The sequence below is a fragment of the Paroedura picta genome, chromosome 1 (assembly GCF_049243985.1).
Source record: "Paroedura picta isolate Pp20150507F chromosome 1, Ppicta_v3.0, whole genome shotgun sequence".
Lineage (NCBI taxonomy): Eukaryota > Metazoa > Chordata > Lepidosauria > Squamata > Gekkonidae > Paroedura > Paroedura picta.
The window spans coordinates 11,256,951-11,283,861 of NC_135369.1; the positions used below are offsets into that span (position 1 = coordinate 11,256,951).

The 26,911-nt window shown below is 51.6% G+C and overlaps 1 protein-coding gene across 1 annotated transcript in view; it reads right to left on the reverse strand.

The window, feature by feature from the left end:
* DENND4B (DENN domain containing 4B) overlaps positions 1 to 26,911 on the reverse strand; it is a 78,318-nt gene that overhangs the window by 27,049 nt on the left and 24,358 nt on the right. Inside the window, exons 2-11 of the mRNA XM_077321330.1 lie at positions 22,680 to 22,996; positions 14,710 to 14,962; positions 11,694 to 11,763; positions 8,639 to 8,808; positions 5,236 to 5,477; positions 4,619 to 4,685; positions 3,997 to 4,055; positions 3,706 to 3,850; positions 2,365 to 2,540; positions 416 to 516 (exon numbers count right to left, since the gene is read on the reverse strand). Coding sequence (XP_077177445.1) covers positions 416 to 516; positions 2,365 to 2,540; positions 3,706 to 3,850; positions 3,997 to 4,055; positions 4,619 to 4,685; positions 5,236 to 5,477; positions 8,639 to 8,808; positions 11,694 to 11,763; positions 14,710 to 14,962; positions 22,680 to 22,978 — 1,582 coding nt within the window. The 5' untranslated portion in view covers positions 22,979 to 22,996. The remainder of the gene's footprint in view (positions 1 to 415; positions 517 to 2,364; positions 2,541 to 3,705; positions 3,851 to 3,996; positions 4,056 to 4,618; positions 4,686 to 5,235; positions 5,478 to 8,638; positions 8,809 to 11,693; positions 11,764 to 14,709; positions 14,963 to 22,679; positions 22,997 to 26,911) is intronic.

Here is a 26,911-nt window from a genome sequence, read left to right on the forward strand (position 1 = left end):
GGGTGAGGCTGAGACAACCCTGAGATCACTGCTCGGTCAGAACAGCTCTATCAGGAGTGTGACTAGCCCAAGGTCACCCAGCTAGCTGGCTGCATGCGGAGGAATGGGGGAACCAAACCTGGCTCACCAGATTAGAAGCAGGCGCTCTTAACCACTGCACCATGCTGGAAAACAGGAGAGGGACAGGATCATACAAAATAGCCCTCATGGGAGTTTTAGCTTGGTGGAGTCGGACGGACAGGCCGGCGGCCTCAACCAGAGGCCCTGCTGAACAGCTCTGTTTTGCAATCCCTGCAGAACGCTCAAAGGCCCTGCAGGACCGGATCTTGTTTGGCTGAGCGTTCCACCAGGCCGGGGTCAGGGCGGACAAAGCCCTGGCCCTGGTCGAGGCAGGTCTGATCTCCTTTTTACTCACTTTCATCCAGCTGCTGGTACTGGGAGTGCAGCGACGCCAGCAACACCTTGCAAGGTTTCCGGGGAAGGGAGCGCGGGGACAGCAGCTTCCGTTCCTCACTCCTGTGTGCAGAGGAAAACTGCCCGTACGGTTAGTGCCTCCTGCAAATACCCCCCGCCTGACACGCCCACCCCTGCCCCCTCCCCTCCCCCACAGGCAGAGGCTCCCCGCGATTCTTCCAAGCAGATGGCGACCCCTGCAGGAGGGTCACACCGGGGGGGGGGCAGGTCCCAGAGGCGAGGCCTTGACGCTGGATCCGACGTACGTGAGCTTGGGCGTCCTGCTGAACTCAACAGGACTTGCTCCCAAGTAAATGTAGTCAGAGAGCCAGCGTAGGCAGCAGAGGAGAGAGTTTAAATTACAGGCAGAAAGGCACTGGCTAGATTGTAGGAAAAATATTTTGTCGTAGAGTAGCTCAGCCTGGAGAGCCACAGTCAGACCGGATAGGGGCCGTGGCTCAGTGGAAGAGCCTCTGCTCAGCACGCAGAAGGTCCCAGGTTCAATCCCCAGCATCTCCAGCTAAAAGGACCAGGCTGTAGGTGATGGGAAAGACCTCCACCGCTTGAGACCCTGGACAGCTGTAGCTAGCCTCAATAGGGGCTGTGGCTCAGTGGAAGAGCCTCTGCTTGGCCTGCAGAAGGTCCCCGGTTCAATCCCCATCATCTCTAGTTAACCAGTTAAAAAGATCTGGCAGTAGGTGATGAGAAAGACCTCAGCCTGAAAAACTCCAGAGAATTGCTGCCAGTCTGAGTCGACAATGCTGAACTTGATGGGCAGATTCAGGAGAAAGCAGCTTTATCTGAGACCATGGGGCTTTCCGCACCGGGATCTTTGTAGCAAATTGGTTGCTGAATGAAAAATCGCCATTTAAAATAGTGGAATTCGTCGTTATGCATACCTGCCTTTGTAGTGGAATCCAGTTGCGTTTTGTAGCGTTTCCCACAGGCTTCCGGTCTCGGCAAAAATCACTAGAAAGGAAGCGCTATTGCCAAGCTCGTCCCGCCCCTGGCCGTCAAGCAGCCAATGGGCAGCCGTTAGCATGCTCCCAAACAGCCCCTTTCCCTTTAAGAAAGTTAAAAAAAAAAAACAAAACAGACCCATTGCAACGAATCTGTGTTGATTCGTTGCAACGGAGAGACCCATCCAGCTGCCTGGTGTGTTTGAGCTGTCGTTTGATCGTTGCCACACTCCCTCCGAGTGAAAAAAAAAAATCCCCCCCCCCCTCTCACGGGCCCGATTTTCGGCTGAATGAATGTGTAAAAAATAAAGAGAAAATACATCAGCAAACGGGCTTTTCTGTTCTTTATGCTTAGTGACTCTGGGGAGGGACTGAAGCCGGGGAAGCCTCTAAACAGAAAGAGGCTCGCTGGTGCGTTTATCCCCGCTCGCTCGGAGAAAAAAAAATGGCGATCGCTTCGCCGGAAGATCAGAGGAGAGAGCCAGGGGGAGGGACTTTGTAGAAACCGCAACAATGTTAATGCACAGGTCTTTTTCGCTAGTGTTGCAGATTGGTTGCAGGAGTGTATCGCTTTCCGGAGGGTGAATCCACTTTTGGGGATTTCCTTGAAAGCGCTACAAGGAAGCGCTTTTTGCAGATCGGTTTCAGGTGTGCGGCAGATTGTCAACGACGTTGTGCATAACGGCAAATCAGTAGCGTTTTCAATTGGCAACCATTGTGCGATTTTGAAGGCGTGCGAAAAGCCCCCATAAATCCACCTAGCAAGTACCTGGAGGAACGGTGCCTCTCTGGAAAGACACCAGCGATTGGTTCATAACTTCGCAATACAGGGATACTTCCTCACCCTGACCCCCCCACACACACACACACTACAAGCAAGGAAGGGGATCCCCAAGCAGGAAGAGGGGGACAGGTGGCCAACCCCCAGGTCCCACCTGCAGGGGAGACTCACTGGAAGATAGTGTTGGTGTCCAGGTCAACACAGATGACATCATGAGGCGGGTCGTAAAGGTCAAAGTAGCTGGAGTGGAGGCCCACGATGAAGGGCACCGGGGCGCACAGGACGTCGGCCAGGGTGAGGGGGCACAGCGGGATATACGGGCACTGCCAACGCAGGGGGAAAATTATCTGCAAGAATACACCGAGAACGGGATCCAGGGCTGGTGCTCAGTCAGAGAAAGAAGACAGAGGCAGAACCCCAGAAATAACAGAAGAATCACATAAATATCAACAAGACGCATTTAAGTGGTACGGAAAGCCCATAAGAGGATCCTGATTACAATAAGCTGTGCAAAGCTGTTGAGCTCATGGTCCTGACGAAGAAGATGGGGTTTTTACATCCCACTTTTCTCTACTATAAGGAGTCTCAATGCAGCTTACAATCATCTTCCCTTTCCTCTCCCCACAACAGGCACCCTGTGAGGCAGATGGGGCTGAGAGAGCCTTATAGAACTGTTCTGTGAGAACAGTTCTAACAGGACTCTTACTGGCCCCCCAGGGGAACTGGCTGGCCACTGGCTGGACTGGAGGGACCCTCCCTGGTCTGACCCAGCAGGGCTCTCCTGCGTCCTTATGAGGGGAAGGCCTCGGCCTCCCTGCCCTGTTGCTGGCCCTGCAGAGGGACTGGCCGGCCCCTGGGTGAGGCAGGAGGCTGGACTGGAGGGACCCTCCCTGGTCTGACCCAGCAGGGCTCTCCTGTGTCCTTATGAGGGGAAGGCCTCGGCCTCCCTGCCCTGTTGCTGGCCCTGCAGAGGGACTGGCCGGCCCCTGGGTGAGGCAGGAGGCTGGACTGGAGGGACCCTCCCTGGTCTGACCCAGCAGGGCTCTCCTGCGTCCTTATGAGGGGAAGGCCTCGGCCTCCCTGCCCTGTTGCAGAGGGACTGGCCGGCCCCTGGGTGAGGCAGGAGGCTGGACTGGAGGGACCCTCCCTGGTCTGACCCAGCAGGGCTCTCCTGCGTCCTTATGAGGGGAAGGCCTCGGCCTCCCTGCCCTGTTGCTGGCCCTGCAGAGGGACTGGCTGGCCCCTGGGTGAGGCAGGAGGCTGGACTGGAGGGACCCTCCCTGGTCTGACCCAGCAGGGCTCTCCTGTGTCCTTATGGGGGGGAGTCCTCAGTCTCTGTGCTGTTATTGGCTCTCCAGAGGAACCAGTTGAGGCCCCTGTGAGAGACAGGATGCTAGACTAGATGGACCCCTCGTCTAACCCAGCAGGACTCTTCTTACATTCTCATGAGCCAAGAGAAGGGCAAGCAAACTAGGGAGGTGAGCATCCCCTCGCCAACAGAACAAAACTCACCGAGACCAGGGCTTCACCTACACTGGTCAAGACGTCCGGCTGCAAAGAATGGATGAGTAACTTCTGCTCTGTGAGGACTGCCACGAGGAGGGCGACCGCATTTTCGGGGCCCAGAGTCTGCAACAGGGTCAGGAAGCTGGCTCCGCTGTAGGGGAAGGGCAGACAAAGAACGGTTTGACTGCTGCCGCTCTAGCAGGCCCACACCAGAGAGATGTGTTCTTTTTAAGATGCCTGTGTGTTCCAGCACTGGCCCTCCTGCCTCAGGCCCTGTCCCCTCACAGCCCTTCTCACCTCAGTGGCAGCGGCGAAGAGACAGGCTGGCATAAGAGCAAGTTGTCGTAAGAAGACATCTGGTAGGATAGAGAAATAATGCAATCAGTCTTTTTATTGTTGTTGTTATTATTATTGTTGTTGTTGTATTTAATGGGTTTAATGGGATTTAATGGGTTTAAACTACAACGATATAGGCTAGATATCAGGAAAACATTTTTAACAGTCAGAGTAGTTCAGCAGTGGAATAGGCTGCCTAAGGAGGTGGGGAGCTCCCCCTCACTGGCAGTCTTCAAGCAAAGGTTGGACACACACTTTTCTTGGATGCTTTAGGATGCTTTGGGCTGATCCTGCATTGAGCAGGGGGTTGGACTCGATGGCCTGTGTGGCCCCTTCCAACTCTATGGTTCTATGATTCTATCCAACCATGTCCAGTTCAAAAACACTCCATTCAAAAGGAGTCTCTGTTCTGAGGCATAGATTGGCCACTGTCCATTCCGACATACATCCAATCAGCACAAGCTAGAGTTTTATGTGTATAAAAACTGCCCAGGAAGGCACCAGGAAGAAGGCATGCACACACCCAGGCACATCCCAGCCTATCAGAGCCAGCCAACAGCTGCAGGTGACCCCTTGTCCTTACCTGAACCAGAATCCGAGGCCTCTGCGGAGATGGGAACGGAACGTTATGCATGAAGTGGGAGATGTGTCTAAAAAGCGAAAAATGAAAAAGTCAATCATAACATCAAAAAATCATAGAGTTGGAAGGGACCTCCTGGGTCATCTGGTCCAACCCTTGCACTATGCAGGACACTCACAACCCTATCGCTCATCCACTGTAACCTGCCACCCCCTTGAGCCTTCACAGAATCAGCCTCTCCGTCAGATTCAGCCTCTGTTTAAAAATCTCCAAAGATGGAGAACCCACCACCTCCCGAGGAAGCCTGTTCCACTGAGGAACCGCCCTGACTGTCAGGAACTTCTTCCGGAGGTTTAGAGGAGATTTCTTTTGAATTAGTTTCATCCCATTGGATCTGGTCTGTCCCTCTGGGGCAAGAGAGTTGGATAATCCTACGTTGGAGGAGAAGCCCTGGGCTTTTTCAGTTATGACCTGGACTGTGAGTGAAGCCAGAGGAGGCAGAATTCTATCATGGCTGCCCTGATCAGACCCAAAGTGAAAGCTGTTTATTCCCGTGTCCACCACCAAAGCAGTGGAAGGGAAGGATCAGGAGGGCTCCATCTCACAATACGGCTACTTACGCCTCAAGCGGAAGAATGTGGGGGCCCGAGATGCTGTACCGGTAGAGGAAAGTGAGGAACTTGCAGAATACGTCAAAGAAGGGCCAGTGAGACAGGACACAGATGCTCTTTCGGGTCTGCACGGACTTGCTGGTGATGGGGCGCCGGTCGACCACCGTGAGCAGGTTCAGCCACAGGCACTGCCGTTCGGAGAGGAGCTCTCGCGGGAAGGGCTCGTAGAACTGGATAGCGGCACCGTACACCTAGGGGGGAAAGGGACACCGAGGGGCAAGAGTGTAGCCGTCAGCTCATCATCATACACTGAGGGAGAAGAAGGTAGGGGTCAGGGTGCCATAGAAGAAGAGTTGGTTCTTCTATGCTGCTTTTCTCTACCCGAAGGAGTCTCAAAGCGGCTTCTGATCGCCTTCCCTTTCCTCTCCCCACAACAGACACCCTGTGAGGTGGGTAAGGCTGAGAGAGCCCTGAGATTCCTGCTCGGTCAGAACAGCTTTATCAGTGCTGTGACTAGCCCATGGTCACCCAGCTGGTTGCATGTGGGGGAGCGCAGAATCAAACCCGGCTCGCCAGATTAGAAGTCCGCACTCCTAACCACTACACCAAACTGGCTCTCATATAGCTAAGGACAAGAGAATAGGGGTCAGCACACCGTAAACCTAGGAACAAGAGGGTAGAGGTCAGTACACTGTACACCTAGGGACAACAGAGTCAGGGTCAGTGTGCTGTACACCAAGGGCAAGCTTTCTCAACCAGGGTTTCATGAAACCTTAGGGTTGCTTGACAGCCCTTGAAGAGTTTCCCGAATGAATGGGAGTTAATTAATTTGTGATTTTTTTTTAGATTGGTTAAACCAAACAGTTTTTGGGTGATATGACGATATACGGTCATGTCGACCCCCCTCCCAAAATGGCCAATGATGGGCCTGGCAGGGGGGGAAGGGAAGGGGGTGGGATGGGCCCCCGGTAAGCGTGTTCACGGCTCTGCATCCCAACCATAACCCGCCCCCCTGGCCCTATTGACCTGCAGGGCTAGACTGTTGAGGGGCTTATTTTCACCCTCTAGCTGGTTTATTCCATCTTTTTTAATGCTTTCAGTTGCTATTTCATCAACATTGACAGATACCCGGAATAGGGGGGATGGTTATATTAGGTCGCCGCCATCAGCTATATGCTATAAACTGGTTTTAATTGTTTTTATTGTTTTATGGGGCTGGGGATTTTAAACTCTATGGATGATTCTATTTTGTTAACCGCCATGACCCAGTCATGGGAGCGGTGGTTAAAAAAATTAAATAAATAATAATAATAATATCTCTGCACGATCGCACCACTTCTGCGGTTTCTTGAAGCCTGAAGAATGTTTTAGGGGTTTCTCAGTGGCAAAAAAGTCGAGAAAGGCTGCTCTATTCCGACATTTTACATCTCTACCTCCCCAGCCAGCACCTTGGAGGGCAATTCGAAAGAATTAAGGGCATGCATCAAACCCTCTGCCTTGACTCTCTAGGGTGGCGCCCTGCCCGCCTGCAGCTCCCCCAGCCTGCAGCGTGCAAGAACCCAACAGGCCCAGCCTGCTCCACCTGTGCAGGGAAGGGAGGGAGCCCTGGAGGCAGACGACACACTTTGCATGGGAAAGATCCCAAGTTCTGTCCCTGGCGCTGCCAGGGATGTTTGCCAGGGCATCCCGCCCCTCTCCCAGGGTGCCCCCAGCTGAACATGCAGTTCTCTGTTCTTCTGTTTATCCTCCCACCAACTCTACGAAGAAAGTTGAGAAAGGCTGGCCTAGCAAGGAATCAGAGCACTGTTCATTTAGGCAGAAGAAGATAGGAGTCATAGAATCACAGAATCACAGAATTGGAAGGGGCCATACAGGCCATCTAGTCCAACCCCCTGCTCAACGCAGGATCAGCCCAAAGCATCCCAAAGCAATGTGCCACAGCAGTCACCGTGACATACGCTGGTAAGCATGGCGCGTTGATGGATTGATTTTATTTGGATTTTAATCTGTTGTGTAACCCACCACGAGTCCATGGAGAGTGGCAGGATATAAGTCAAAGCAATAAATGAATAAATATCTAGGGACACCAGAGTAGGAGGTCAGCATGCCAAACCTTAGGGATAACAGGGTAGGGGTCAGCACACCATGTACCCAGGGACAAGAGGGTAGGGGTAAACGCGTGCAGTGCACCCAGGGACAAGCAGGTAGCAATCAGCATGTCGTATACCTGGGGACAAGCAGGTAGGAGGTCAGCACATAATAGCAGGTTTAGCAAATATCTCTATGACGCACATCAAGTGAAGACGCGAAACTGCCTTACAATGGAACAGACTCTGGGCCCATGTAAGCCAGTATTGTCTGCTCAGACTGGGAGCTGTTTTCCACATGACCTATATACCTGAGCTTTTTAACAGGAGATACCTGGGATTGAACCTGGGGCTTTACATGTGCTAATTAGAGGTTTTAATGAGGGGTTTTATCTTTCCAGCTCTGACAGATCTGCTTCTGCTCTGAGGTACGTTTTGGGGCTAGTTTTATGCCATTTATCTCCCGTGGCTTGTTTTAACGGCTGGTGGTTTTTATGTTGACGATTTCTTATTTCGACTGTAAACCGCCACAAAGAGGCACAGAAATCTCTCAAGCAAATAAACAAAGGTGCTTGGGAGACCGAGGTACAATTAAGAAGATCTGAGGTAAAAATTCCGAAACTGAAACGTCGCCTCTGCCGTGATCTTACTAGGTAAGGTAGAAATTGTACCAAATTAATAAAACACATATTCTGAATAGTCTTTCACATGATCTTCTGCCTGGTCCTTTTAGCTGGAGATGCTGGGGATTGAACCTGGGACCTTCTGCATGCCAAGCAGAGGCCCTTCCACTGAGCCACAGCCCCTACTGAGGCTAGCTGCAGCTGTCCAGGATCTCAGGCAGAGGTCTTTCCCATCACCTGCTGCCTGGTCCTTTCAACTGGAGATGTTGGGGATTGAACCTGGGACCTTCCGCATGCCAAGCAGAGGCTCTGCCGTTGAGCCGCAAGCCCCCTAGTATTACAAGGTCATAATGAAGCACCCTATTATCGTGACACTTGCCTGCCTGTCTGCCATCCCCACCCACACTGCCAGATAAACATCCTGCCAAGACAGGCCACACCCCTGGCCCTTGCTTCCACCCTGAGGTGCTACACCCAAGCTCCTTTTATTTACTTTATTGCCAGCCCGTCATTCTAGCTGAGACACTCATTTTACTGTCTCTGTAATCGCTGAATGTATACCCCGCCTTTCTCCCCAAAGGGGACCTAGGAGGCTGACATCTTTCTCCTCTTCTCTGTTTTATCTTCACAACAACCCTGTCAGGTAGGTTAGTCTGAAAGCGTGCGACTGGGCCAAGGTCTGCGAACTCCCTTTCACGCTACCTTGTCCCCTGACGCCCCGGTCAGGACAAAGGTGGAAAAGACGGGAAGTTGGTATTTGGTGTCAGCTGGCCAGCTCTCAATGGTGGCTCCCATGGGCAAGCAGAAGACAGGCACGGATTCGGGCAGCGGGAAGCTCTCAGCATCCTCTTTCGGGTAGCGGCTAAGGAGACCTGGTGAGAGCAGAGAAAACAGCATCAAGATGGGCTCTGTATTTACTGGCAGCCTTTCTTCCACGGTAGGGATTTCCCAAGCTTCATGAACCTGCAGAATATTTGGAATTCTGACACGGCCACAAAATGGCTGCCGCAGAAGGCGAAGCCTGCCACAAAATGGCTGCCACAGCTTCCCTTCAGTCACAAAAAAGCCTGCATGGCCAATCAAATCTCCAAGGGCTAATCAGAACTCCAGAATTCCAGGAAAGGTGTTGGTGGGCATCACTGGAAACCCCACTTCTAGGCAGTAATGGCTTTTCTCGTCTCCCATTTCATTCCCGTGAAACGTTTCTCGGGTGATATGATCATATCTTGTCCTGTCAACCCGCCCCTCCCTAAAGAGCTAAAGACAAGCCTTGAGGGGCTGGGAATAGGAAGGGCCCCGGGTAGGGGTGTACACAGCTATGGCTCCCAACCATATTCTGCACAATTGGGCCACTTCTTGGGTTTCTCGAAACCTAAAGAATGTTTAAGGGGTTTCTCAACAGTAAAAATGTGGAGAAAGGCTGGTCTAACCACTCCATCACGCTAGCTCTTAACCGGAATTCCCTCTGTCGAAAGCTTCTTCCAACAATGCGTTTGCCTCATAGAATCATAGAGTTGGAAGGGACCTCCTGGGTCATCTAGTCCAACCCCCTGCACTATGCAGGACACTCACAATCCTATTGCTCATCCACTGTCACCTGCCACCCCCTTGAGCCTTCACAGAATCAGCCTCTCCGTCAGATGGCTCTCCAGCCTCTGTTTAAACATCTCCAAAGATGGAGAACCCACCACCTCCCGAGGAAGCCTGTTCCACTGAGGAACCGCTCTGACTGTCAGGAACTTCTTCCGGATGTTTAGATGGAACGTAGAATCATAGAGTTGGAAGGGGCCTCCTGGGTCATCTAGTCCAACTCTCTACACCAGGGGAATTTTAGTCCACGGACATCTGGAGGGCCGCAGTTTGAGTACCCCTGCTCTACACTATGCAGGACACTCACAACCCTCTCGCTCACCCACTGTAACCTGCCACCCCCTTGAGCCTTCACAGAATCAGCCTCTCCGTCAGATGGCTACCCAGCCTCTGTTTAAAATTTTCAGTTCACCATGCACATGTAATAAAAATGGTTTCAGAGGACCCCCCTGTCAGACTGCGGATAAAGAGCTAGTTTTGTTTTCAGTAGTATGTTAGAGACCAACAAGATTCTCATGGTATCAGTTTTCAAGAGTTAAGTGGGTTTATGTTATGGGTGGAGAGGTTTCGGCTAGATATCAGGAAAAACCTTTTTACAGTCTGAGTAGTTCAGCAGCAGCAAGACAGATATCGATCATGGATGCATTAGGCTGATCCTGCATTGAGCAGGGGGCTGGACTTGATAGCCTCTATGGTCCCTTCCAACTCTGAGGGGCTTTCCGCACCGGGATCCTTGTAGCAAATTGTTTGCTGTACGAAAAATCGCCATTTAAAATAGTGGAATTCGTCGTTATGCATACCTGCCTTTGTAGTGGAATCCAGTTGCGTTTTGTATTGTTTCCCACAGGCTTCCGTTCTCGGCAAAAATCGCTAGAAAGGAAGCGCTATTGCCAAGCTCGTCCCGCCTCTGGCTGTCAAGCAACCAATGGGCGGCCGTTAGCATGCTCCCAAACAGCCCCTTTCCCTTTAAGAAAGTTAAAAAAAAAAAAACACACCAATACAGATACAGATTCGTTGCAACGGAGAGACCCATCCAGCTTGCAGGTGTGTTTGAGCTGCTTGCAGGTGTGTTTGAGCTGCCGTTTCATCGTTGCCACGCTCCTCCCGAGTGAAAAAAAAATCCCCCCCCCCCCTCACGGGCGCGATTTTTGGCCGAAAACAGTGTGAAAAATAAAGGGAAAATACATCAGCAAATGGGCTTCTCTGTTGTTTGTGCTTAGTGACTAAACAGCTCTGGGGAGGGACTGAAGCCAGGGAAGCCTCTAAACGGAGGCTCGCCGGTGCGTTGATCTCTGCTCGCTCAGAGAAAAAAAAATGGCGATCGCTTTGCCGGAAGATCAGAGGCGAGAGCCAGGGGGAGGGACTTTGTAGAAACCACAACAATGGTAACGCACAGAACTTTCCCGCTAGTGTTGCAGATTGGTTGCAGGAGTGTATCGCTTTCCGGAGGGTGAATCCACTTTTGGGGATTTCCCTGAAAGCGCTACAATGAAGCGCTTTTTGGGGATCGGTTTCAGGTGTGTGGCAGATTGTCAACAACGTTGTGCATAATGGCAAATCAGTAGCGTTTTCAATTGGCAACCATTGTGCGATTTTGAAGGAGTGCGGAAAGCCCCTGAGATTCTACACTAAGAGCAGTTCAGCAATGGACTGGGCTGCCCATGGAGGTGGGAAGCTTCCCCTCACTGGCCATCTTCAGGCAGCAGCTGGACTTACACTGATCATGGATGCTTTAAGCCAGGGGTAGTCAACCTGTGGTCCTCCAGATGTCCATGGACTACGATTCCCATGAGCCCCTGCAAATGCTGGCAGGGGTTAATGGGAATTGTAGCCCATGGACATCTGGAGGACCACAGCTTGACTACCCCTGCTTTAGGCTGATCCTGCATTCAGCAGGGGGTGGACTAGATGGCCAAGATGGCCCCATCCAACTCTAGGATTCTACACCATTAAAAACTTGATGGTCTCAAAGCTGTTGCTGGATTTCAAAATGGCTAAAACCATACTGGCGGAAGAACCAGCAGCATCTTTCAGTTTTTCTTAATGATTTCAGGTCAGAACATCCGATCCAGCTAATTCTTGCAGCCCAAAGAAACAACATCCATTGTGGGAGCCAAGATCCCTCCCGAGCTGCCCACTCACTCACCCATCACATGCAGCCGCTTACCTGCTTCATACACCAAGGTGTTCCCTTTGGCCAGAGCCTTCTTGTAGCAGAGAAAGAGAGCCGGGCCCCACTGCGGAGAAGAAAAGAGCACAGTAAGGTGAGCCGTCAGCCAAGAAACCAGAAAAAGATTGAGACGGGGAACAAGGTCCATAAAGGAGCTGGAAAAGATCCCTTAAGTGAAAGGATGGATTGTTGGTGACGAAGATCAAGTTAATTATTGCTGTAGCATTCTCCACTATTGTGGATGGGCATAAAATGAGGAAAGCGGACAGGAGAAAAGAAGAATAGTTTTATACTGCGCTTTTCTCTGCCCGAAGGAGTCTCAAAGTGGCTTACAATCACCTTTCCCTTCCTCTCCCCACAACAGACACCCTGTGAGGTGGGTGAAGCTGAGAGAGCCCTGAGATTACTGAAGAAGAAGAAATGTTGGTTCTTATATGCTGCTTTTCTCTACCCGAAGGAGTCTCAAAGCGGCTTACAGTCGCCTTCCCTTTCCTCTCCCCACAACAGACACCCTGTGAGGTGGGTGAGGCTGAGAGAGCCCTGAGATTACTGAAGAAGAAGAAGAGTTGGTTCTTATATGCCACTTTTCTCTACCCGAAGGAGTCTCAAAGCGGCTTACAGTCTCCTTCCCTTTCCTCTCCCCACAACAGACGCCCTGTGAGGGAGGAGAGGCTGAGAGAGCCCTGAGATTACTGAAGAAGAAGAAATGTTGGTTCTTATATGCTGCTTTTCTCTCCCTGAAGGAGTCTCAAAGCGGCTTACAGTCGCCTTCCCTTTCCTCTCCCCACAACAGACACCCTGTGAGGGAGGAGAGGCTGAAAGAGCCCTGAGATTACTGAAGAAGAAGAAGAAGAAGAAGAAGAAGAGTTGGTTCTTATATGCCGCTTTTCTCTACCCAAAGGAGTCTCAAAGCGGCTGACATTCGCCTTCCCTTTCCTCTCCCCACAACAGACACCCTGTGAGGTGGGTGAGGCTGAGAGAGCCCTGAGATTACTGAAGAAGAAGAAATGTTGGTACTTATATGCCGCTTTTCTCTACCCGAAGGAGGCTCAATGCGGCTTACAATGACCTTCCTTTCCTCTCTGAAGAGCTCTGAAAGGACTGCTCTGTGAGAGCAGCACTATCAGCTCTGCGACTGGCCCAAGGTCACCCAGCTGGCTGCATGTGGAGGAGGAGCTGGGAATCCAACCCGGCTCACCAGGTTAGAAGCTGGTGCTCATAACCACAACACCTTTGAAATGTGGTCCTGGAGGAGAGTTTTACAGATAACGTGGGCCACCCAAACAACAAACTAGTGAGTTCTAGAGCAAATCAAGTCCTAAACTCTACCTGGAAGATGAAACGATTAAACTGTGGCTATCATAGTTTGGCCACGTCCTGAGAAGACAAGGGCCCTTGGAAGAACAGCAATCACGCTAGGAAGATCTGGAGGCAGCAGGACAAGAGGAAGGCCCAACATGAGACGGATTGGGTCCATCAAGGAAGACACGGCTCACAGTCTGCAAGACCTGAGCAAGGATGGGAAGGATGGGACATGTCATTCACAGGGCGCCATAAGTTGGAAGTGACTTGATGGCCCTTAATACACAAGTTCCTCTGACTTGGATAGCCCAGGCAAGCCAATCCCATCAGGCCTCAGAATCTAAGCTAGGGGTGACCCTGGATAGTGCTGGGATGGGAGACCTCCAAGGATCTGGGTGGTAGTTCCTCCAAGGAACTCTATGGATCATGACAAACCCTTGCTTGGCTGCCAGACAAGCCTCAAATGTCTTGGCTACAACACACAGACGCCATACAATATTATGTTCTTGGGTAGTAATGGAACTTGGGGGACAGGGCTGGGAGAGGCGTCCAGAGTTCTGGCCCCACTAATGGACCTCCTGATGGCCCCTGGGGTTTGGCCACTGTGAGACCCAGAGGGTTGGGCTGGATGGACCACCGGCTTGATCGAACATGGCTTCTGTTATATTCTTACTAGCAAGAAAGCCCATTGGAACCAGGAATGCAATGGGTGCTAGGACCCAGGGGACAACAGCAGGTGCAGATCTCCCTCTCTCTCTCTCTCCCTCTCTCTCTCTCAGTTTGGTGTATGGTTAGGAGTGCGGACTTCTAATCTGGCATGCCAGGTTTGATTCTGCGCTTCCCCACATGCAGCCAGCTGGGTGACCTTGGGCTCGCCACGGCACTGATAAAGCTGTTCTGACCGGGCAGGAATCTCAGGGCTCTCTCAGCCTCACCCACCTCACAGGATGTCTGTTGTGGGGAGAGGAAAGGGAAGGCGACTGTAAGCCGCTTTGAGACTCCTTCGGGTAGGGAAAAGCGGCATATAAGAACTATGACTACTACTACTACTACTTTTTCTTCTTCTTCTTCTTCTTCCTCTTCCTCTTCCTCTTCTTCTCTAACCTTTTCTAACCTATAATCTTCTCTAATCAGGGCGTGTTTGTAGCAGGGAATCAAGGCTCGTTTCAGTTTGGGGCAGCTCTCTCTCTCCCTTGCAGCAGAAGCTATAGCAGGTAATCAGAATTCGTTTGTGGTTTGGCAGGGCTCTCTGTGTCTTTGTGTGTCTCTCTCTGAGAGCAGAGTGGCTAGCATACAAGGAAGGATGGCGGGAGCTGTAGGGGCAGGGCCAATTGTCCCTATTCCAACTCGGACACCCCAGATACGTTCCACCTCCCAGGCTGTTTCACAAATATTAAGAGGAACAATGGATAAGGATGCCCTGACCTGGACAGCCAAGGCAAGCTCGATCCTAGCTAGTAGTGGGATGGGAGACCTCCAAGGATTTGGGTGGTAGTTCTTCCAAGGAACACTGGAGGTCAGGGCAGAGAGGCAGCCAATGGCATGCCACCTCCCAATGTCCCTTGCCTGCCTGCCTGACAGTCCTCAGATCTCCTAGCTATATCACACACATGCCATAAAATAAATAATGACACACAAGATGAGACGGAAACACACAAGCTGCTCCGGAGGGTCCCCCCCCACAGCTCCCTTCCTCTCTTCCAAGACTCACCATGCCGGCATTGAGATTCCGGTCCACGCGGCAGAAGGTGTGGGGCGTGCTCTCCCCTTTGCTTGGCATGATGAGACAGAGATCAGTGACGCCCAGCGTGCTGTAACCTTGGCCCTCGCCAGCTCGCCGATACGTCAGGAAGGTGCGTTGGTGGCCGGGCCCTCCGGATGTCAGGTTGGCAGAGCGGCTGTAGGGAGTCGTGTCAATGATTTTGTAGCCCGCCTTGGGGCGGTCCTTCCCGTCATAGTGGACCCTAGAGAACGGCAGCCAGAGCAAAAACATCAGAATGCGGGGAAAGGGGGCGGGAATCGTCCCTTTCGTAATTCGGGAACTACAATTTTGGGCTCCCTACAAGGGAAGCTGAGGACACGGTTACACAGAACAAAGTATATCTTCACAGTCCTAGGGACCAGAAACTTGGGGCTGTTTTAAAAATAAAAGTTAAGTGAAATTTGAGGCAATTTATTTACTTTGTTTATACTCTCTAACAGGGACCTACAACATGCTCCCTTTTTTCATAGAATAGAATCATAGAATCATAGAGTTGGAAGGGTCCGCCTGGGTCATCTAGTCCAACCCTCTGCACTGTGCAGGAAACTCACAACCCTATCGCTCATCCGCTGCAACCTGCCACCCCCTTGAACCTTCCCAGAATCAGCCTCTCCATCAGATGTCTCTCCAGCCTCTGTGTAAAAACTTCCAAAGATGGAGAACCCACCACCTCCCGAGGAAGCCTGTTCCACTGAGAAACTGCAGGACACAATCAAAGGCCAAAATTTTCCATTTTACCCTCACAACAACCTGCAGAGGTAGACCCGGTGAAGGGCCAAAGTCAGCCAGCAAGCTTCTAGACCAGGGGTAGTCAAACTGCGGCCCTCCAGATGTCCATGGACTACAATTCCCAGGAGCCCCCTGCCAGCATTCGCTGGCAGGGGGCTCATGGGAATTGTAGTCCATGGACATCTGGAGGGCCGCAGTTTGACTACCCCTGGTCTAGACACTGTATACCAGGGGTGGCCTAATTGTGACTCTCCAGATGCTCACGGACTATAACTCCCATGAGCCCCTGCCAGGCTCATGGGAATTGTAGTCCATGGGCATCTGGAGAGCCAGTTTGGCCAGCCCTGCTCTAAATACGATACCACACTGGGTTTTATAAAGGAGGCATCTTTTAAGAGGAGGAAGAGAGGGGAAAAATTGGACTCTGTTATTTTATTCTGGTAGGAAGTGGAATTGTTCTTCAGCTATTGTTGCAAGCCACCCTGAACTCCACAGAAAGGCGGGGTCTAAATGTTTTCAACAAATAAAGTACCAGTAAGAAATTCTGATCTTGTGCAGTACGTTTGCCAAATTCACTTTGCTTCCTCTGTTCCTTGTTGCCATTTATCCATCAAACTGATTATTTATATAGCGGGAACAGATCTCCGTCCCAAAGAGCTTACATATCAAGCAAGGATGTCAACAAAACGAGGGGAGGAAAAGAAGAGACCTTTGCTTGCTCAGCTAGACAGGGTTAGGGAAGAGAGGACTCGAGGCGGACCCAAAGCCTTCTGGGGGGTGGGGGGTGGGAAGGGCTCTGAGGACACGCTGTACTTCATTTTTGATGTCAACCTTTTTAGAAAGGACAGGACACAATTTGAAACAATCAAAAGCTGCGTTTGCGACTGCCAAAATTTAGGACTCCATTACCCTGCTGCTGTTGCTCAGCTGGACATAACTGGGCTCACCCGAGGTGGCCACGCCAAGTGCTTTGCTACCATCCTTTAAGAGCCTCTTGTGGCGCAGAGTGGTCAGGCAGCGACATGCTGTCTGAAGCTGTCTGCCCATGAGGCTGGGAGTTCGATCCCAGCAGCCGGCTCAAGGTTGACTCAGCCTTCCATCCTTCCCAGGTCGATAAAATGAGCACCCAGCTTGCTGGGGGGTAAATGGTAATGACTGGGGAAGGCACTGGCAAACCACCCCATATTGAGTCTGCCATGAAAACGCTAGAGGGCATCACCCCAAGGGTCAGACATGACCCGGTGCTTGCACAGGGGATACCTTTACCTTTACCATCCTTTATGCAACAGTAGGTGGGGCTGAGAGAACACTTCTGTGAGAACAGCTCTGAGACAACCGTGACTGGCCCTAAGTGACCCAGCTGGCTGCATGAGGAAGAGCGGGGAATCAAACCCGGCTCACTAGATTAGAAGCCGCTGCTCTTGAGCACAAAACCAAGCTGGCTGGGATCAGGGGTAGCCAACCTGTGGTCCTCCAGATGTCCATGGACTACAATTCCCATGAGCCCCTGCCAGCGTTCGCTGGCAGGGGCTCATGGGAATTGTAGTCCATGGACATCTGGAGGACCACAGGTTGACCACCCCTGCTTTAAGCCACGATCGCTCCTTCCCTCCTGGTTTTTCAAAAGCAACCGAAAACTTCTGGGTTCCACTCCCTCTGCTGCAGCTGGCATTTTTTCTGCCCCACTGGCAAACTGTTTTTAACTTTCCGTTTCTATCACTTCCCCGTTTGCATTCCGGGGAGTTCTGTGTCCTTTTAAAAACATATCAAAATTTGTTTATTCGCTGCGCTGGAAGTTCTCCATTCGCAAGGGCTGAGCAAGGCTGTTCATGCCAGGATGGCTTTGGAGGTCATTAATTTGTAGGCTCAGAGGGGCAGCCATGTTGGTCTGGTCTGCAGGAGAACAGCTCAGACTTGACTCCATTCGAGAGTCAACATTCTTGTTTGTCCTTTGTTCTCATATGCCGCTTTTCCCTACCCGAAGGAGTCTCAAAGAGGCTTACAGTCGCCTTCCCTTTCCTCTCCCCACAACAGACACCCTGTGAGGGAGGTGAGGCTGAGAGAGCCCTGATATTACTGAAGAAGAAGAAGAGTTGGTTCTTATATGCCACTTTTCTCTACCCGAAGGAGTCTCAAAGCGGCTTACAGTCGCCTTCCCTTTCCTCTCCCCACAACAGACACCCTGCGAGGGAGGTGAGGCTAAGAGAGCCCTGCTATTACTGAAGAAGAAGAAGAGTTGGTTCTTATATGCCACTTTTCTCTACCCAAAGGAGGCTCAAAGCGGCTTACAGTCGCTTTCCCTTTCCTCTCCCCACAACAGACACCCTGTGAGGTGGGTGAGGCTGAGAGAGCCCTGAGATTACTGAAGAAGAAGAAGAGTTGGTTCTTATATGCCACTTTTCTCTACCCGAAGGAGTCTCAAAGAGGCTTACAGTCGCCTTCCCTTTCCTCTCCCCACAACAGACACCCTGTGAGGTGGGTGAGGCTGAGAGAGCCCTGAGATTACTGAAGAAGAAGAAGAGTTGGTTCTTATATGCCACTTTTCTCTACCCGAAGGAGTCTCAAAGCGGCTTACAGTCGCCTTCCCTTTCCTCTCCCCACAACAGACACCCTGCGAGGGAGGTGAGGCTGAGAGAGCCCTGAGATTACTGAAGAAGAAGAAGAGTTGGTTCTTATATGCCACTTTTCTCTACCCAAAGGAGGCTCAAAGCGGCTTACAGTCGCCTTCCCTTTCCTCTCCCCACAACAGACACCCTGTGAGGTGGGTGAGGCTGAGAGAGCCCTGAGATTACTGAAGAAGAAGAAGAGTTGGTTCTTATATGCCACTTTTCTCTACCCGAAGGAGTCTCAAAGCGGCTTACAGTCGCCTTCCCTTTCCTCTCCCCACAACAGACACCCTGTGAGGGAGGTGAGGCTGAGAGAGCCCTGAGATTACTGAAGAAGAAGAGTTGGTTCTTATATGCCACTTTTCTCTACCTGAAGGAGTCTCAAAGCAGCTTACAGTCGCCTTCCCTTTCCTCTCCTCACAACAGACACCCTGTGAGGGAAGGAGGCTGAGAGAGCCCTGAGATTACTGAAGAAGAAGAGTTGGTTCTTATATGCCACTTTTCTCTACCTGAAGGAGTCTCAAAGCAGCTTACAGTCGCCTTCCCTTTCCTCTCCTCACAACAGACCCCTGTGAGGGAAGGAGGCTGAGAGAGCCCTGAGATTACTGAAGAAGAAGAGTTGGTTCTTATATGCCACTTTTCTCTACCTGAAGGAGTCTCAAAGCGGCTTACAGTCGCCTTCCCTTTCCTCTCCCCACAACAGACACCCTGTGAGGGAAGGAGGCTGAGAGAGCCCTGAGATTACTGAAGAAGAAGAGTTGGTTCTTATATGCCACTTTTCTCTACCTGAAGGAGTCTCAAAGCAGCTTACAGTCGCCTTCCCTTTCCTCTCCTCACAACAGACCCCTGTGAGGAAGGTGGGGCTCAGAGAGCCCTGAGATTACTGCTCAGTCAGAACAGCTTTATCAGTGCAGTGATGAGCCCAAGGTCACCCAGCTGGCTACATGTAAGAAAGTGGAGAATCAAACCTGGCTCGCTAGATTAGAAGTCTGCATTCCTAACCACTACACCAAGCTGGCTCATGCTGGGGTCACAATAAAGAGCTCAAATAACCTCTGGTGCCTGTGTCCACCTCTGAACCCATGGATTTAATGCTGGGGATCCCTGGAATCACACCTCATCTGCAGACTACAGAGATCATGGTCCGTTGAGCAAGCAGATGCTTCAGAGTGTGGCTGTGTGCCACTGCACCCCACGGTGACCTCTGTCCTCCCCATGCTGCATCCTGCAAATTTCCAGGAATCATATGAATTCTTATTTTAACAGAGGGTTTTCGTTCTACTGGGCTTATCCCAAAACACGTTTATTTTGCTTCAATCGTGGTGAATTTCACTGAAACACCCTCTGGTTCTTAGAAATTGGGTACACTGAGCTTGAGTCACCATTTCCTCCCTTCTAGGATGAACCACACCTTTCTCCCTTCCGGAGGTGAGCAGAACTCTGCTGCACACACCGAGGAAATGCTCCCCTGAGTTCCCCTTTCAACTAGGCAGGCTTCCTGCTCCTCTTCCTCAGAAGGTTTCACCTCACACTTTGGGTTAATTTCGGAACAAACACCTGTCTGCCCAAATCCCCTCTGCCTAATGGCTGCCCTAGTTATCGAAAACCCGGTACTGTCAGAACAGGGGTGGCCAAACTGTGACTCTCCAGAGGTCCATGGACTACAATTCCCATGAGCCCTTGCCAGCATGTACTTGCAGGGGTTCATGGGAATTGTAGTCCATCGACATCTAGAGAGTCACAGTTTGGCCACCCATGCCTAGAGTTTCTCCTCAGATCTCCCTCTGACCAGTCTCAAACTGAACTCAGACTGAATTGTCTTTCCTCTAGCCCAGGGGTAGTCAACCAGTGGTCCTCCAGATGTTCATGGACTACAATTCCCATGAGTCCCTGCCAGCAAATGCATTTGCTGGCAGGGACTCATGGGAATTGTAGTCCATGAACATCTGGAGGACCGCAGGTTGACTACCCCTGCTCTAGCCCACAGGCCTGTATAACAGCTCCCACTCAGCTGTGAGTAGCCTGTTGCCCTGGCTACACCAGCATGGTGTTGTGATTAAGAGCAGCAGCTTGGTTTGATTCCGCGTTCCTCCAGAAGCACCCAGCTGGGTGACCTTGGGCTGGTCACAGTCCTGTCAGAGCTCAGAGAGCAGTTCTCCCAGAGCTCTCTCAGCCTCATCTACCCCGTGTTGTGGGGAAATGAAGGGAAGGCGATTGTAAGCCACTTTGAGACCCCGAGAAGTGAAAAGCAGGGTATAAAAACCAACTCTTCTTCTTGTGAGGCTTTCTTGTTACAGCACTCAAAACCTCCTTCTCTAGGGTGCTGTCCATTACAGTCGCGAAGGTGTTGTTTTTAGGGGACAATAGCTCAGTGAGAGAACCTGTAACTTTTCAAGCACCTCCAGTTCAAAGACCCAAAAGTAGTAGTAGGGGGATCATCACTGGAGACTTTAGAGAGAGATTGGCAGGCAGAGCAGCCAATGGACTGGGAGAGCTGGATCAACAGTCCGGCTCAGGTTCAGAAAGCACCCACCAGAGTAGCACTGTCCAAAGCTGCTTGGACAAAAAGATGGATCGAGCGTCTGGTTCATGTCAAGGCAGCTGCCTACATGGTGGCCGCAGGCATCATGGTGTCTATTGGTACTTCCCCTGGTACCCACCAAAGCTATTCAGAAAGTATGTGGGTTCATCGTAAGTCAGAGCTTGTTATTAACTTCCCTGGGTTTTTGGTTCCATGACCGCTGTCTTTAAGTATTTAGAATCATAGAATCATCTTTAAACAGCCCTGCGGCGCAGAGCACCGCGGACTGAATAAAGCAGTAATGGCTGTGTGGGAGGAGTTAGGGCGGGCCCTGTCCGGGATAAAAACTTGGAGGGTCAATCAGGAGCCGTGAAGCGGCTCCTGATTGGCCCCTCCGAGTGTCCATCCCGCCCCAAGCAGCCAATGGGGAGCCGCGCCGCCTTCTCCCGGCCGGAGACGCAGCGAGGCTGCTCCGCCGGCCGGGAGTAGGCTTGAGAGAGCCTCGGGTGGGGGGAGGGCCGGGAAGCCTTAAAGGAGCTAGATGTGTATGTTCTCTGCTACCCAACCCCATCCCCACAAGTTTCATAACCTTTGTATTCACTGAGGTAGTATTACTTCATAAACTACTTCAGCTGCACATGGGAGCTCACAAAACAATTGGCTGCTTTTCTGTTGTTTTTTAATCCTCACATAAAAAATCAATTATGTCAGGAATATGGATCCTTGCTTAACTTTATCCCTGATACACTGATTTGTAGGTCCATGTTTGTTTGTTTTGTCTGTGTGGAGGAGCAGGCGGTCATGTGAATCCTCACCCTGCAGTAAACCCAGACTCAGGTCTTCTACCTCATTGAGAACTAGGCCACAGACAAGTAATTATTGAGTGAAATGTCTGGGCCATGCCGCCTTCTGCCAGAGAGCCACGGCTGGGGAGAAGGCTCCAGAGAGCCATGGGTGGGGGGTAGGCCTTCTCCCAGGCCATCTAGCGCCCATTTCATTTGCATGTGAAATGGGCTTTAAATCTAGTAGAATCATAGAGTTGGAAGGGGCCATAGAGGCCATCTAGTCCAACCCCCTGCTCAACACAGGATCAGCCCTAAGCATCCTAAAGCAGCCAAGAAAAGTGTGTATTTGAAAGGTTGTCACCTAGAACGGGGGTCATCAACCCCCAGTCTGCAGCCCGGTACCAGGCCATGAAGGCCTCGGTAATGGGCCACTGGTGGCCACACCTGCCTCTCCCCCCCCTGCAGCAAGAAGCTCGCCAGGCTGCAAGAGAAGTGGCCGCCAAAACATCGCTCGTGGCCCGGCTAGCTTCTTACTGCTAGAGGGGGGGGGAAGAGGCAGGCATGGCCGCTGGCACGCCGGTGGACACAAATGCGCATGCACATTAGTGCCCCCTGGTGGTGAAAACGTGCACGCGTGGCAGCTCCGCACATACGTGTTTTCACCACCAGGGGGCGCTAAAGCGCATGCGCGGCACCCAGGCCACCGGCTCTTTCCCACCCCCGGAGGCGGTCCTCAACCATCAAAAGGTTGGGGACCGCTGACCTAGAGGCAAGCGGGGAAAGGTTCCTGTTGGCTGCGGAGGACAGGACCCGCAGTAATGGGTTTAAGCTTCGTGGACAGGGATATCAGCTAGATATCAAGAAAAAAAATGTTCTCAGTTCGAGTAGTTCAGCAGTGGAATCGGCTGCCTAAGGAGGTGGTGAGCTCCCCCTCACTGGCAGTCTTCAAGCAAGAACTGGAGAGAAACTGATCCTGGATGATTTAGGCTAATCCTGCATTAATCAGGGGGTTGGACTAGATGACCTGTAGGTCTCCTTCCCACTCTTCTACGATTCTATGACTACCTCTTCAGATCTTCCTTCTTTTTACTCCCCAATCTTTCTCCCTCTATTCTGCAAAGCAGGGAGGGAGGTATTCCGTTTGGCTCTGTCTCCTGAGGAAGACATTTCAGAGTGGCGCTGACCACCCGGTTTCCAAATTCCAAAGTTGCCTGGTTCAAAAAAAGTGGGGGGAAACACACCCCAGAACAAACGACGCCCCTCCGCTCGCCCACTTACCCCAATTCGACAATGGGCGGCTTGTCCCGCCCCCGTTTGTAGCAGATGTACATCTGGGGGTTGTTGAGTAGGCCGGCATTGAGCTCCACCGGGTTCCCCGACGTCGTGCGCTCGATGCACGTGAAGCCATGGGGCACCTCCTCGCCCTGAGAGCGGATGATGACCGCCACGTCACTGATGGGCTCGCTGGGTCGGGCCGGCCGGGGTGGCTGGTTTTCGTCTTCGAGCAGCTTGGAGGTGTCTGCCAAGCCGGCCACCACGAAATAGTCCACCAGCTGTGGCACGTGCTCCTCCGTCATGGCCGCAGCTCACGGCATCTGGGGGGGGAGGGAAACGAAAGGGTCACAAGGGACACGGATACACCAGGCGGATACTATGGAGATGGCGCTCCTTCCTCCTCTCAAGCCCTCAGGGTCCTCAGCCAATGACAGTCCCGGGAACTCCTGGCGGAACGTTCACCATGGGGAGGACAGCGTGTTGTCATGGCGATAGAACTGGCTGGAGTCAAGGGCACTTCCTCATAACTATAGGCCACATGACCTTGTTGGGAACCACGGAACTCAAGAGGCTCTTGCGGGTCAGTGGCAGAGCACCTGCTTGGCATGCAGAAGGTCCCAGGTTCAATCCCCGGCGTCTCCAGTTAAAAGGATGAGGCAGGAGGTGATGGGAAAGACCTTGACCTGGGACCCTGGCTCAGTGGCAGAGCCTCTGCTTGGCATGCAGAAGGTTCCAGGTTCAATCCCCGGCGTCTCCAGTTAAAAGGACGAGGCAGGAGGTGATGGGAAAGACCTGCTCGTGGGAGAGCCGCTGCCAGACTCAGCAGAGGCCATGGCTCAGTGGAAGAGCCTCTGCTAGGCATGCAGACGAAATAAGGGAGGACAAGCTAAAAAATAAAATGTTATATTATTATTAATAGAACCATAGAGTGGGAAGGACCCTCCATGGTCATCTAGTCCAACCCCTTGCAGAATGCAGGAAATTCACACAGTGACCCCAGTTCCATGCCCAAATGATGCCCCTCCCACCCCCCATCCCCCCAAAAAAATCACTGGTCAATCTGGTCTGAAGGAAATTCACTTTCTGACCCCCAAAGTGGCAATCAGCATCTTCCTGGACATGCAAGAAAGTGCCACGAGAGCCAACACAATCCCTTCTGCCAACACAATCCCTTCAGACACAATCCCTTCTGCCCAGCTACTCACAATCTGCCTAAGTCCACAGAATCAGCATTTCTGTCGGATGGCTATCCAGGATCTGCTTAAAAACCTCCAAGGAAGGAGAACCCTCCACCTCCCAAGGAAGCCTGTTCCACTGAGGAACCACTCTAGCTGTCAGGAACTTCTTCCGGATGTTTAGGCAAAACTTATTTTCAATTTCATCTCTTCGGTTCTGGCCCGACCCTCTTGGGCAACAGAAAACCAAGTCCATTCCATCTATGGCAGAGGTAGTCAACCTGTGGTCCTCCAGATGTTCATGCACTACAATTCCCATGAGCCCCTGACAGCAGATGCTGGCAGGGGCTCATGGGAATTGTAGTCCTTGGACATCTGGAGGACCACAGGTTGACTATCCCTGCTTTATGGGACAGCCTTTCAAGTACTTTAAGATTTAGTTTAAAAACTGCTCTGTCGCCTTCTTGATCTTAAGTGCCAGCAGCCTGCTTCCTTCTCGGGACCAGCGGAGACCATCTCTTTTGTACGGGTCTTGCTTGTTCCAAAGAGCATGCTGGCGCCTAGCAAACTTAAGCCCTTCCACGTTCGTGAGCATCGCCAGTTAACAGGACCAGGCAGTGAAAAGACCGGTCCTTGAGACAATGGGGAGCAGCTGCCAGTCTGAATAGACAATACTGCCCTTCCTAGACCCAGGGTCTGATTCGAGAGAAAACAGCATTGTGTATTCATGGGTCTACTTGGGAATAGCTGTCTTGGGAAATCCCTGGGCAGAACCCAGGCCATTGGGCAGCACTGCACTAAAGGATTCACCAAGCTTTGTGGGCAAATTATTAGGCACTATAAGATCTACAGTTTGCTGTACATTGGATCTTACGTTGTCACTTTGCCTCATTTAATGCGTCAGGTTGACAATTTTGCTTTGCTTCCATCCTGGTTTTCAGACGTCTGGTCAGTTCCACAACCCAAATCCTATTTCACCATTTATTTATTTACTAGGGATAAAGCCCATTGCATTCAGGAATACAATGGGCGCTAGATTGGGGGTGGGTGTAGTGGAAGAACTCTGTGGATGGTCTGTCTCCTTTCAGAACCTGGAAAGGCTGCAGGCGGGAGGTCCCGGTGTAGGGAACGCACCAGCAGGGGCAGCTCTCATGCAACAGGGATCTGCAGCCTCCAAGCCTCAGAGGGAAGTGGAAGGAGGAGGGGGTGGTCAGAGGTGGGGGATGGAAGGTGATTGGCTGGCTGCTGGACAGACAGGCAAGCCGGTTGGAGGAGAGGCACTCAGGGGCAGGACAGCTGCCCTGAGTGGGTGTTAAGCGCTGAGTGGCACTTAAGCCATGAGACACGCTCTTCCTCCAAGGCCTTACCAGAAATATATTATGTGGAACAGATAATTTGATTTAGATTAGAAGACTGCCCCCCCCGGCCCAGCCACTTCAGGGCAATGTACATCACATAAAACAATACATGTTATAAAACAACACAAGAGCTTAGGAAGACTGTGAGTGGGTGGGAAGGAAGGGTTGTGTCCGTGCTTGGCTCTTGTGGCCCTTTCTTGCATGCCCAGGGAAATACCAATTGCCACTTTGAGATCGGGAAGCAGATTTCTTCTGGGCTAGACTGGCCAGAGATTTTAGAGTTTTTTGGGGGGTGGGGGCGGGAGGGATCATCTGGGCATGGAATTGGGGTCACTGTGGGTGGGCAGGTAAGTTGTAAATTTCCTGCATTCTAGGGTTGGGCCAAATGACCCCAGACGTCCCTTCCAATGCCACGATTCTAGGTTAAAACTACAAAATGCTAAAACAACATCCACATCCTTACAGGCTTCTCCCACATGGCCTTCTTAGATGTTACTGATTTCAACAAAATGCCTAGTGGAAGAACTCTGAGGAAGTTCCACCAGGGCCCATGTCTCCTCGAGGAACTCATTCTGCCAGGTAGGGCCAAGGATCGAAAAAGCCCTGCCCCTGCTTGAGAACAGGCGCACCTCTTGCAGACTGGGGACCACCAGCCTGTTTACTGACTGTCCCCTCCCGCTGATTGTGTGGACTCGCTCTCTGTAATGTGTGTCGAGTTCCAGTGGGAAAGGTGGACCATGAAGCAGTATGAGTTAATTTAATGTTTCCCACATTTTCTACTGTTCCATGTTGCTTGTTGTTTCGCTTCATCCATTAAAGGTAAAGGTATCCCCTGTGCAAGCACCGGGTCATGTCTGACCCTTGGGGTGACGCCCTCCAGCGTTTTCATGGCAGACTCAATACGGGGTGGTTTGCCAGTGCCTTCCCCAGTCATTACCGTTTACCCTCCAGCAAGCTGGGTCCTCATTTTACCGACCTCGGAAGGATGGAAGGCTGAGTCAACCTTGAGCCGGCTCCTGGGATCGAACTCCCAGCCTCATGGGCAGAGCTTCAGACAGCATGTCAGCTGCCTTATCACTCTGAGCCACAAGAGGCTCATATATTATTATATAGGCTTCATTCATTATATAGGCTTCATTCATTCTAAGGAGGTGGTGAGCTCCCCCTCACTGGCAGTCTTCAAGCAAAGGTTGGATACACACTTTTCTTGGATGCCTTAGGATGCTTTGGGCTGATCCTGCGTTGAGCAGGGGGTTGGACTAGATGGCCTGTGTGGCCCCTTCCAACTCTATGATTCTATGATTATTGTTAATCTAAGTTATTACTGTTGTTAATCTGAGTTATTGTTTCTGTTCTGTTTTATGTGAACCGCCCTGAGCCTTCGGGGAGGGCGGTATATAAATATAATTAATTAATTAATTAACATAAGGTTTAAAACCCACCCCTTCTAAACAAAAGCCGATCATTCTGTCAGCTAACTTGGCTTGAACTAGCTTGGCGTTACAGGTGGCTTACTCCCGGGGGGGGGGAACTATTTGTTCTGTTTCTCCTCCTCGCCACGCCACCAGCCGAGCGATTGCTGAGCCGGCAGCGGTGGACATGTGAGCAGAATCTTACACCAGCAAGCGAGAAGTCACACGCGCCTGGGAGGTCACGTTAACTTTGCCCAAAGATGCCAAAGCCCAGGTGCTTCCAAATCACG